The 12,943-nt window shown below is 45.8% G+C and overlaps 1 protein-coding gene across 7 annotated transcripts in view; it reads left to right on the top strand.

Moving 5' to 3' along the window:
* The window catches only part of NVL (nuclear VCP like), a 90,770-nt gene that overhangs the window by 9,255 nt on the left and 68,572 nt on the right, over positions 1-12,943 (top strand). For 5 of the 7 annotated variants that reach the window (XR_003965840.1, XM_030302102.1, XM_030302105.1 and 2 more), the window contains exons 5-11: positions 1,232-1,289; positions 2,689-2,946; positions 5,949-6,078; positions 6,280-6,356; positions 6,920-7,054; positions 8,825-8,926; positions 10,741-10,858. Coding sequence is in view for 6 of the 7 variants with exons in the window: in XM_030302102.1 (XP_030157962.1) it covers positions 1,232-1,289; positions 2,689-2,946; positions 5,949-6,078; positions 6,280-6,356; positions 6,920-7,054; positions 8,825-8,926; positions 10,741-10,858 (878 nt within the window). In the remaining variant the exon portion in view is untranslated. The remainder of the gene's footprint in view (positions 1-1,231; positions 1,290-2,688; positions 2,947-5,948; positions 6,079-6,279; positions 6,357-6,919; positions 7,055-8,824; positions 8,927-10,740; positions 10,859-12,943) is intronic. The other 2 variants (XM_030302106.1, XM_030302108.1) reach the window with 1 other exon arrangement.

Genomic DNA, 12,943 nt, shown 5'->3' with positions numbered 1-12,943 from the left:
ACTATTTGTTTCATGTTTTCTTTGTTAGTTGCTTGCTTATGGGTTTTGTCTGTCACATGAGAGCCGACTCTTGGTTTGGGCTCAGGTCATGATCTTGCGGTTCTGTGAGTTCGAGTCCCACTTTGGGCTCTGCTCTGACACTTGGGATTCTGTGTGTGTGTGTGTGTGTGTGTGTGTGTGTGCGCGCGCGCGTGTGTGCGTGTGTATGTCTCAAAAATAGATAAACAAACTAAAAAATAAAAAAGTGTCTTTTGATTAGAGAAGTTCTGCATCTTTACCTAGTCAGATATGTCAGTCTTTTCCTGTATGGTTTGTGCTGAAATACTCAGAAAGACGTCTCACAACAATATGTGGAATCCTTGTTTCTTTATAGCATTCCATTTAACTCTTTAATCCACTTTGTAGGGTATAAATTGTAAGGCAAAATTATTTCTTTTCCAAATAGTTGAATAATCCACCTTCTTTACATTGATTAGAAACGCCGAGAAGTATATTAATAGAATTTAATGAATAGCAAAAGAATTCATGTCTTAATTATAAAGATGGGTCATGTCATGCATGTAAACCTTTTTACTTAGGAAGAGTCCTTTTTTTATTAATTATTTTCTAAAGAGACACCATTGAACAGTAGCAGGGTCCATCACCTCTGGGTTATAATGAGCTGAGCCTGCACTACAGTTTGTAGTTAATAGGATTTATCCCTGTTTCTCATGCATCATATGAAAATCTCTCCTACCTCCATTTCTCATGGGCAGACTTGGGAAAGCTACCCTGGTCACACAGATGGGTCATGTTGAATTTGTGAATTTGTTACTCAGTTACTTACTGATGGCTTGCTGGAATATTTCCTTTTGTTGGCATCTGATGTTCCTAATGAGACCTTTGGGTCTGATAGGACTCTGCACTTCACTTTTATTTATTGCGTGCATTAAAATAACCACAGTTTTTAAGCATTTACGTGTATTCTAAGGACTTTGTCAGCTTGTTTAATCCTCTAATAACTCAGAGACGTGAACGTTACATGTTATCTTCTCTTTATAGATAAGGAAGCTGATGCTCAGAGAGGTTAAGTAGAAGCTAGTAACCAGTAACCAGAATTCTCAGATTGCAAAGCCTGGGCTCTTAAGCACCATAATACTTTGCCTTAGTAAATTTTTTGTTTGGGGTAGTAATTTTTTTTAGGATGTGGGAGCAAAGCCTTTAAGATGTTTCTTTTCCTCTTCTTACTGAGGTATACTGAAAGCTCTTCAGATCATGATTCAAATATGGAAGATTACCCAGATCCACAGGTAAGCCAAACATTTAAAGGACCCACTTTTATTTTTTTTTAGTCATTATGAACCCTCCTTAAAAAAAAAAAGTGTGGAATAGAATAAGAGATTTAAACATCATCATCAAGGGGCGCCTGGGTGATCAGTCAGTTAAGCGTCCCGAATTCGGCTCAGGTCATGATCTCGCGGTTTGTGAGTTTGAGCCCCGCATTGGGCTCTGTGCTGACAGCTCGGAGCCTGGAGCCTGCTTCGGATTCTGTGTCTCCCTCTCTCTCTGCCCCTCCCCTGCTCACCCTCTGTCTCTCTCTGTCTCAAAAGTAAATAAAACATTTAAAAAAAATTTTTAAACATCTTCATCAATACTTCTGTGGACAGTGTTGAGGAATCCTTGGGAAGGCCATCCTTTCAGTATTTGTGTTTATGGCCTGTTTTATAGGAAGAAGAAGGGAAGAGAATGGCCTGAAATAAGGGTACACAGGAATAGAAAGGGGAATTAATAGTAAAAATTGAGAAAAGGATACATTTTCTGCTAAAGGGCTGCAGTTGCCAATAAGTAAGGTTGCATTTAAGAGACATATTTAAGTGATTCCAGATGATTTATAACTTACTCTCTTTTGTTCCCATTGGTAATTCCATTTTTTTGATTTATTGACAAAATCAGGATGATAATGACATGTGATCTGGTTTTGAGTTGATGAGATAATAGTGGCTCTTCTTGGCCAGCTCATTGTCAAGCCCAGTTCTGTTATATATTTTAATAGTTCATTATTTATTTTGAGAGAGAGAGAGAGTGAGCAGGGCAGGGGTGGAGAGAGAGAATCCCAAGCAGGTTCCACGCTCAGCGAGGAGCCGGATGCAGGGCACAAGCTCACAACCGCGAGATCATGACTTCAGCCAATATCATGTGTCAGAGGCTGAATCGACTGAACCGCCCAGGGGCCACCAATTCTGTTATATTTTTAATTTTTTTTTTTTAACGTTTATTTATTTTTGAGACAGAGAGAGACAGAGCATGAGCAGGGGAGGGGCAGAGAGAGAGGGAGACACAGAATCTGAAACAGGCTCCAGGCTCTGAGCTGTCAGCCCAGAGCCCGATGCGGGGCTCAAACTCACGGACCGTGAGATCATGACCTGAGCCGAAGTCGGACGCTCAACCGACCAAGCCACCCAGGTGCCCCCTATGTTATATTTTTAAAAAGCGAGCACGCTTCCTCGGTTTTCTTTAACTTTCATTTATTAAGTGGCGGTGAAGCGGGGGCACGTCTGTTTGAACAGGAAATGTTGGTGAAGCATCTGTCAGCACCCGTGTTTTCTGACTGGAAGTGCTGTGAGGGAAGCTGCTGGTGGCTGCTCGTGCGGGTAGCCCGTGTCCGTGAGCGCCAGCGCGGTGACGTAGGCGATGTCGTGTTTCTGCCAGGCAGCAAATCACATGAACAGCTCCCTGCTCTCCTTATATCGGAAAGGACATCCCGACTCTGCTTCCCGGACTCCCGAGATGGATCACAGAGAAGCCACCGTCTCGGCCCCACGGACACCTTCCGGAACAGACTCCGTTCCTTCGAAGACCCCTGCCAGGGGTTCAGAGGGAGGGTGGTTTATTGATAGAACTCCCGGTGGAAAGATGGACCTGGCAGGCGAGAAGGGCAAGCACAAGAAGCCAGGATCGGAGAGAGAGGTACTTTTGCAGTGATGTGTTCAGGCCCCGTTACCGCCACCGCTCTTTCCAAGTGCAGGCCTTCTGACGGGGATGACCTTCCTCCATATTAGTCTCCACACGCAGATGTCTTTTTACGAGTTAAGTCGGGTGGTTCTTTCGCGTATTAAGAATGACTGCATTCAGTCTAGAATCAGAGTCCTCACAAGTAATGGCCGGGAAAGCCCTGTGTGCGTGGCTGTCCTGCTGGCACTTACGTCATCTGCTGCCCGCCTCCCCGCTTCGCCTCAGCCACCGTGGCCTGGCGCTCTTTCCAGAGCACCCACTCACTCTCACCTGGGGCGTTTGCACTCATGCTTCTGTCTGAAACTCCCCCAGATTCCTGTGACTCACACCATCTTGTTTCCCTGTAATCTTCGCAGAGTCACATACTGACGTGTCAAATAGCACGTCGTGGGATGCTCTTTCCTGCCTCCTCTCCTTTTGGTCAAGCCCTTGTGACCACTTAGAACTTACTGTAGAATTGTTTAGTTGGGTTTCTTCCTTGTCTTCTGTCTTCAGCTTCGGAGATCAGGACCTTTGTTTTGCTTCATAGTGTCTCCCTGGCTAAAATGCACCCAGCACGTCGTTGTCAGGCAGTTGGTCGAATTCGTGCCTGATGAACTTTCCGAGGTGCATTTACCAGCGGAGTTAAAGAATAGGTACCTCGTGTGCGTGTTATGTTTGGAAGGCTGGTTGTTGTCAGAGGAAGGGAAGTCAGCTCGTGAAACAGCTGTGTGGTTCGTGTTGAGCCTCAGGTAATGCCTTCAGGGAGCCCGTACAAACGGGCACACCGTGAAAATACTGAATAAGGGACACCCTTTTTTTTTAACCTTTGTAAGTTGCAGTATACTGTACATAAAAGTGAAGCTGGATGAATTATCACAAAGTGAACACACTGGGCACCATCCTTAACTGATTTTTTTTTTTTTTTTTTTGAGAGAGAGAGCGAGAGAGGCACGCGAACAAGTGCAAGAGGGGCAGAGAGAGACAGAGAGACAGAATCCCACGCAGGTTTCCATTGTCAGCACGGAGCCCAACGTGGGGCTCCCATCTCACCAACTGTGAGATCATGTCCTGAACCAAGATCAGGGGTGGGACATTTAACCCACTGAGCCATCCAGGTGCCCCCTTAACTGATTCTAATGCCTGGCATTAGATCCCCTAGGAGATCCCCTAGGAGAGGGGATTTACAGTGATCTGTCCCACGGTAGGCCCTGAGTATGCCCCGGGGGCTCACTGTCCAGTGTGGTAAGTGCTAGCCACCCGTGGCTCTTGAGCACTTGAAATGTGGCTAGTGCAAATGAGGAACTGAATTGTTCATTTAAATTTGTAAAATAATACTTCAGTTATTAGAAAACTTCTAATATGGGGCGCCTAGTGCTCGCTTCGGCAGCACATATACTAATATGGGGCGCCTAGGTGGCTCAGTCAGTTAAGCGTCCGACTTCAGCTCAGGTCATGATCTCATAGTTCGTGAGTTCGAGCCCCACATCGGGCTCTGTGCTGACAGCTCGGAGCCTGGAGCCTGCTTCAGATTCTTGTCTCCCTCTGTCTCTCTGCCCCTCCCCCCCTCATGCTCTATCTCTGTCTCTCACAGGTAAATAAACATTTTTAAAAAATTAAAAAACAAAAAAACTTCTAAGTATGTTTGGAACAACTTGGGCATGTGGATGTACTCTTTCAGCTGTAAGTTTTATGAAGTCTAAATGCAAATTAAATATTTCCCACTAAAATTTAGTGTACGAGTTGAGATGTGCTATTAGCATAAAATACATGTTAGACTTTGGAGACTTACTATAAAAGATAATGTAAGACCTCTCAATTTTTTATACTGACTGTATGTTGAAACAATAATATTTTGAGTATATTTTGTTAAGTAAGGTACTAAATTTCACTTGTTGATTCCCCCCTTTTTTAAATGTGGCTACTAGAACATATTTAAAATTTTGTATGTGACATTGTGTTTCTCTTGGACAACACCGCTGTAAGTGGTTTTCGAGAACCACTTACTTGATGTGGCAAAACCGTTCACCTTTTGAATTTTCACTAGACCTTTTTCAAACCTCTTTGTGTTAATCACGTTTCTAGAGGACATTATTGCAAGGTGAAGGGAATAGCTTGAGTCTTAAGTTGAATTATACTTTTTTATGGCTTTCAAAGCAGCTCTGTAGTCATATTTAATTTAGCGGTTCATCAGGCATCACATGAAGACCAACTGGTGAAAAGCTCAGTGAGAAATTAAAGGTGAACATGAGCATCTCACCTCCCGTGAAAGAAACAAGGAGAGTTGCTCAAACACAGGGCAGATTATGGCAAGCTATAATACAGTTGCAGATTCAGCGTTCTGGGAATATAGGCATGAGATTAACTCTAACGAGAAGAATCGTGTGTCAGGGCATAAACTGAGCTTTACAGCTGTGGAAAAGAAGGATGCTCTCCAGCAGCTACCATCCTGGAGCAGAGAGGTTGGGAATAGCCAAGGTAGGTGCAAGTGCCAGGGCAGAAATGGGGTATTTTAGGGCCACCTGGGTGGCTCAGTCGGTTAAGCATCCAACCGTTGATTTCAGCTCACATCATGATCTCTCTGTTCATGAGTTCGAGCCCTGCGTCAAGCTCTGTGCTGACATCGTGGAGCCTGCTTGGGATTCTCTGTCTCCCTTTCCCTCTGCCCCTCCCTTACTTATACACACATTCTCTCTCTCTCTCTCAAAATAAGTAAGAATACACTTAAAAGAAATGGGGTATTTTAAATAATGACCATCTTTTTGTTTTTGTTTAAAAAAAAAAAAAACCCAGGCGTCCCTGGTTTTTGTTTTTTATTTACTTACGTAATTTCTCCACCCAAACTCGTGACCCCTAGATCAAGCGTTGAATGTTCTTCCGAATGAGCCAGCCAGGTGCGCCTAAATAACAGCCCTCTTTAAGAAAACATTGCCATTGTAATTTCAAGCATGGCATATTTAAATTTGTTTTCTTTCCAGGATTCCAAAGACGCTTCTCTGCTGGAGAGTAATGAAAAAGGGAAAGGCAGGCTGAAGCGCAAGGGAAACAAAAGGAAGAAAGACCTTCAGGAAGTAGACGGAGAAATACAAGCTGTCCTGCAGAGGAAAGGTGAGCCACGGGTCTGGGGGGCTGAGCATGCTGTGAAAGAGGCTTCGCTAGTCCCAGCTGTCGTTCTGGGGGGCCTGCTGTGTGTGGTTCATGAGAAAACACTGCAGTGTCTCATGGTCTCAGTTTACTTAAACATTATTAAATGCAGCGCTGAGTTACTACTGAATCACTAATCTTTTCGTCTCCTCGTTTGATTGCCAGCTAAAGCCAAGGGGCTGGAATTACAGATCTCCAAGGTGAAATTTGAAGATGTTGGAGGCAGCGATACGACATTAAAAGTTAGTTCACATTCAGAATTTTACTCAGATGGTATATTGCCAATCAGTTATTCACGGAAAGCAGCCTGGAAGTGGGGGGGGTGGTGAAACTTGGCCTGTACCCCGAAGGGTGCTGAGGGATAAAAGAAACAGTACCTTCCGCTTTTCCACCACTAATTATGGTATACGTAAGGTTCGTGCTTTGTAAGTAATACTGTTGTACGCAAAAAATTCTAAGAGAATACTGTGCAAAATTATATGCCAACAAACTGGGCAGTCTGGAAGAAATGGAGATTCCTAGAAACTCAAGCGCACTACCCAAACTGTAAGTAACCCTGTTAGTTATTGTCCAGTGTCTACTCTGCCAGTTACCGTGGTGGTTACTTTCCATCATCAGTGCCAGGTAGCTGTTACCACAGCTGAGGACACGGAGGCTTAGGCAGGTTCCTGTGGAGTCCCGCCGTAGGTCCCAGAGCCGGGGCTCAAACTCATGAGTCTGCTACTTTGCAGAACAGGTTTTCTTCCACTTGGATTCCTTCTCTCTCGGGCCGTGAAAGACCTCTTTCCTGTTTATTCCCTGCTAGGAAGTCTGCAAGATGCTCATCCACATGCGTCACCCGGAGGTGTACCGCCACCTGGGCGCCACCCCGCCGCGTGGGGTTCTCCTTCACGGGCCGCCGGGCTGCGGGAAGACCTTGCTCGCGCACGCCATTGCAGGGGTGAGCTTTGCTGACACGCCTTTGCTTCTGTTGCTTTTGTTCTGTTTGTCTTTATTTTCCTCTTTGGTCAACTTGAACCGGACTTGACGTATTCCCAGGAGGACTGATCCTCTCTTCATTTTTCACCTCTTTCATGCAGCTCTTTGTGAGATGCTATTTTTTTAACGCATCCGATTATTTATATGGCAAAGGTTGGGTGGGAAGCAAAATAATATGGTTGTAAATACCCTTTTTTTAACACACAGTGTATATTTTAGTTCCCTTTTTCCCTTTAAGCCAGTGATTCTCAAAAGCAGTAAATAAGGAAACCAAGGACTATATTGTTTTTCACAGCTAAATATACTGAAAATCTCCAGAGTCACGTTCTTACAATTTTTAGCGTTAAAATAACATTTCTGAAATGGTAATAATACTTAGTTGGCAAAATGAAGTTAGCAATCTTATTTTCATCCCATGAGTTGTTTTTGGAAACCGTTGGGTGGTAAATGCAAAATGTCCCAGTGACTTCAGTTTGAAGAATAGCGTGTCATAGTAGCTACTAATAGGTTAGGATCTGCGGGATCAGCGCTCTTACGGGACAACGGGTTTGCCTCACTTGTTCCTCTGTTGAACCAAGTGTCCTGTGACAGGCGCATGCCAGACGCTGGAAAACAGCGGTAAGTACAGAAAACCCAGGTTTACGTTCAGGGAGCTTTTCAGTCTAATAGGAGAGGCCGACATTAAGCAGCTATCATACAGGTAAACGCTGTGCACGGTCACAGCGGAAATGAGTGGGAGACAGGAAGTGTGGGATGCTAGCTGGTCCCAGGTTGCCCGTGGTTGAGGAAGTGATTTTCAGAATAGCCTGAGGATGAGCAGGGCTTAGGCAGGCTTGTTGCCCTCCGTGCTGGTGGGGCCGCAGTGGCTGCCCCTCCTTTATGACAGGAACCTGTCCTCTGCCGACCAACTGGCTCCTCCTCTGGGTGCAGGGGCGAGAAATGCCCGTAGCGTGAGCAGGAAGGACTGTCACAACCCCTGCCCTTTCCTATTAAATTGTTCTGGCTCGGGGTGTCTGGGTGACTCGGTCAGTTGAGCGTCCAACTTCAGCTCAGGTCGTGCATCGGTCTCTGTGCTGACAGCTCAGAGCCTGGAGCCTGCTTCGGATTCTGTGTGTCCTTCTCTCTCTGCACCTCCCCCGCTCACACTCTGTCTCTCTCTCAAAAATAAGTAAACATTAAAGAAAAGTTTTTTTAGGAAAAAAATTGTTCTGGCTCAGCTATAAGTCGGGGGTAAACATGTCTCTGCAGATTCAAGACCCTGTATTCAGAAGACGTAACGACAATTTCATGGTGACTCCTATGAAGTACAAACAGGTGGAAGTATCTAGTCACTGTGTTTGAATTAAACCGTAGATTTTTAAATAATGGTTTTCATCGGACCAACACAAAAGATGGAATTCCTCAGAAAAGAGGTCATTTTAAAAATTAAATTTTGAGGGGCGCCTGGGTAGGGCTCCGTCAGTTGAGCATCTGACTTCAGCTCAGGTCACGATCTCACAGTTCGAGTTCGAACCCCGCGTCGGGCTCTGTGCTGATGGTGCAGAGACTGTTTGGGATTCTCTCTCTTTCTCCTTTTCTCTCTCCACCCCCTCCCCCATGCTCTTTCTCTCTCTCTCGAAAATAAATAAACTTTAAAAAAAAATTCACTTTTGAGAGAGGGACTGAATAAGGAAAAGGGAGGGGGAAGATAAATTTCCAAAATGTGGTCATTCTTTCCTGTGTTTGTCCCCAGGAACTGGACCTCCCAATTCTGAAAGTAGCTGCCACGGAGATTGTATCCGGAGTGTCTGGGGAGTCTGAGCAGAAGCTGAGAGAATTGTTTGAGCAGGCAGTGGTGAGTCAGCTAGTGACCCACGTCGGGCTGTCTGCTCGTGCGGCGTTACGGCGGAGAGCCTGTCCATCCAGGGCCAGTGTCTGTTAGCCTGGTCGCCTGCCATCCTCTTGTAAACTTGGTGATTTGTTATCCGCGATGACTAAATATGTAAAGTAGATCCACTGATACAGACTGTTGGATAACATCGTCTGTTCAGTCTGAAATCAAGTGTAACTGTAATTGGTGAGAAGTTCTGGGCTGTCACACCCAGTGGGTGTTTGCTGAAAATAGATACCCTGGGGCACCTGGGTGGCTCACTAGGTTAAGCTTCAGTCGGTTAAGCTTCTGACTTCGGCTCAGGTCATGATCTCCCAGTTCATGGGTTCCAGCCCTACGTCAGGATCTCTGCTATCAGCTCAGAGCCTGTTTGGATCCTCTGCCCCTCCCCCACTAGCGTGTGTGCATGCGACCTCTCTCTCTCTCTCAAAAAAAAATATTTTTTAAAAATTTCTTTTATGTTATTTACTTTTGAGAGAAACAGAGAACGTGAGCGGAGAATGGGCAGAGAGAGATAGAAAGAGAATCCCAAGCAGGCTCTGCACTGTCAGCACAGAACCTGATGTGGGGCTCAAACTCATGAATCTTGAGTTCAAGACCTGAGCTGAAATCAAGAGTCAGACACTTAACCAACTGAGCCACCCAGACACCCCACAAAAATAAACAAACATTAAAAAAAAAAAAGAAAATACATTATCCTTGTGAGATTTTCTGTCACTTTCACTTTGCACAAATTAAGTTACCAAACAACTTGTAAGTAGTATGAAAATTTTTAACATTTAGGATTATCACATTCTAAAAACAACCATAGAAATGCCAGGATAAACTCTTCTCCTTTTGTCTAATTGAACTTGTACAAAGAAAATCTTGTTAACCAGAGAAATTACGAGACTGGATTTTATCCTAATTGTAATTTATTTCTGAATTACTATTGGATTCACTATTTAATTACTATTAAATTACCGTTAATTACTATTAAATTACTATTTAATTCACTATTAAAATGTGGGTGTTTAGGAACATCTGGGGAAGACATTTACATCCTATTAGAACTTTATCCTGAGGATACGTGATAGTTACAGGCCTGTGCTTGCCAGTCAGAGTCATGGTCTCCAGTCCCCGTGCCTCCATGCAGTGACCGCCTGGTCGTGGACAGAAGAGGTTTAACCACTGCAACCCTTAGTTTCCTTGCCGGGAAGCTGGGTTAATAACATTACTCAAGGGGTGCCTGGCTGGCACAGTCAGCTAAGCGTCCAACTCTTGATTTTGGCTCAGGTCATGAAGTCATAGGCTCATGGTCTTGGGACCGAGTTCCTCCTCGGGCTCTGCAGTGACTCCTTGAGGTTCTGTCTCTCTTAGCCCCTCGCCTGCTGGCACTTGCACTCCTCTCTCTTTCTCAAAATAGATACGCTTTAAAGAAAATAATAATGCTCAAATCTCATGGCAGTTTGGGGCGTATTAAACGGGAGGATCCTTACAAACCCTCAGTGGCCTGCCCAGCTCATGGCAGATGCCCTGTAGATGCTGTGACACTGTGCACACTTGAGAGTCACTAGTTGTCACTGTGGTTGAAACAAAGAAAAAGTGAAAAGATCAACTTTATGTCATTATCTGCACCCAGAATATGTAAGGGTTGTTGAACGTGGCCAGTATAGAAGCTGGTAAGAAATTAGAAGAGAACTTGTATTTTAGCAATAATTGAGAAAATATTTTTTTCTTTCTAAGTTTTTATTTAAATTCCAGTTTATGATGGCCTTTTGTGGTATTTTTATTTCCAGTCAAATGCACCCTGTGTCCTCTTTATTGATGAAATCGATGCCATTACCCCCAAAAGAGATGTTGCTTCAAAAGATATGGAACGAAGGATTGTGGCCCAGCTCCTAACCTGCATGGACGGTCAGTTTAAAAAATTACGTTCATTTTAAGATGATAAATTGTGTTTCTTTTACCAGTGTAAGTAACATGTGAGGACATGAGCCATTCAGGTAGAGTAAAGCTGAGAGTAAAAAATCCTTTTCATAAAGAATTAGATCATTAATTTTTTGGAGTGCATCTGACGGTTATTTTAATGCATTTATACACAGAAATATACTGACATTGTTTTGCTTCTTACAATGCTGAGATCGCGCCATACACCTTGTCATATGTAACTTGTTGTTTGCATCTTTTTTGTCTGTTTGTTTATTTTGAGAGAGAGAGAGAGAGAGAGAGAGAGCATGCAGGCGCATGAGTGGGGGAGGGGCAGACAGAGAGGGGGGAGAGAGAGAGAGAGAGAGAGAGAATCCCCAGCAGGTTCACGAGCCGTGAGATCATGACCTGAGCTGAAATCAAGAGTTGGACACTAGACCGACTGAGCCCCCCAGGCGCCCCTGGTTGTTTGTATGCTAACAGTACATGTGGGAAATGTTGCTGTTTCAATGCCTTTGTGTTTGCTGCCTGACTGCTGCGGGGTTCTCTTTAGGACAGAGTTCTCCTGCTGCTCGTCCTCTTGGCTGCGGGCGTTAAAACCCACATGCCTCAGCAGGGGGATCAGCTTTGCTCCCATCCCGGGCCCATCCCATCCCAGGGGCGTTCAGCGCGCGCAGAGCGTCATCACGTGAACGCGCGTGTGCAGCTCATGATGCTGCCTGAAGTATTAGGTGCCACCTCCCTTCCTGTACTTTCTTTTGCTTGTGCAGTGACCTCAGAGCATGAAGCTCTTCCTTGAGCTTTTATGCGGTTTTCATCAAGTATGTAAGAGCCTTCCTGTGTCACTGAAACCTCCCACCTTGTGTCTCTCTTCTCACCCTGAGGTTTACCAAAGGCATAGTCGCTGTCAAGTAAACGCGTTTGTATTCTGTTCCACCCTGCACCTCACCCATAACTCCACGTCCGCCTCTGCCATCGCACTGAGGCGCATCGTGGAATGATCGTGGGGCATCCCAGCGCTGACCTCTCCAAACCTTTGTTCTTTAGTTTCCTCGTCTACAGACCTACCTCTTGCAGGTGTGGTGGGGCCTGGCCAAGGGCCACTGTGCCCTGGTGCCTGGCAGGCAGTGAGTGCCAGGTCAGCTCCGTAGTTCTCAACAGTGTTCGATGTGGCCAACCCCCTCGTCCTGGTCGTCGTTGGCACAGGTGGCTGGAGCATGACCGTTGTCTTTCTGGCGGCCCCCTGGCTCTCCGGCCCGTCCTCACCGGTCCCCTTCCATGCCTGCCTGCTTCCCCCCATCCTCTATACAGAGGTGCTCTGTAAGGTTTCCCACTCGGTCTTCTCCTTGCCTTCTGCCCATCTCCCAGCCGTCTCCCGTGCAACTCTTCATGAGACACAAATTTCATCTGTAACCTCGATATCTGAGAAGCCTCCAACACCCTGTTCCCGGCTGCCTGCGAGATCCGTCACAGTTTGTGTGTCCCAGGCCGGACCCTCTCCCCCCCCCCCCCACCCCCCGTCGCCCCTCTGCCTTTCCCTCCCATTTCTGCGCTCAGCCAGCAGTACCCCCTCCCTCCTTATCGTCCACAGGAGGCCCTCGTGTCTCTCCCTTCTCCGTGCCCTCCACTGTGTCTGCAGCTGCCCTGGAATTGGGTGTTTCCTGTTTCTTCCCCACCTTCTCTCCTCTAGCCTGATGGCTGTGATCAGACCGCAATAAGCTCTTCCCTGTATTCCTCTTTACTCTGTTCAAATTACCATCAGAATTGTCTTCCTGAGACACAAACCTTATCAGAAAAACCCTTTCCTGGCTTCCTGTTGGCTAAGGGATATTCTACAAGTTTCTCGTGTCTTGGATGTCAGAGTACTTACTTAGCGTCTTACTCCCTTGTTACCCATGAGGAGTGTGACCTCAGACTCCCCGCCGGCCCACCTGAGTCCAGTTGAAGGCAGTAGTCCGAAGGAAGGGTACACGTGGGGCCGCGTGGTCCGTCATTCCTAGAACTGTCTAGATTGGGCCAGAGCAGCGCAGACGGTAGCACGCCCCGTCTCCCCGCCACACGTCTGCTGTGAGA

This window comes from Lynx canadensis, chromosome F1 (genome assembly GCF_007474595.2).
Source record: "Lynx canadensis isolate LIC74 chromosome F1, mLynCan4.pri.v2, whole genome shotgun sequence".
Classification (NCBI taxonomy): Eukaryota; Metazoa; Chordata; class Mammalia; order Carnivora; family Felidae; genus Lynx; species Lynx canadensis.
The sequence above is the reverse complement of the archived record's forward strand: the minus strand, read 5'-3'. Positions and strand labels throughout refer to the sequence as shown.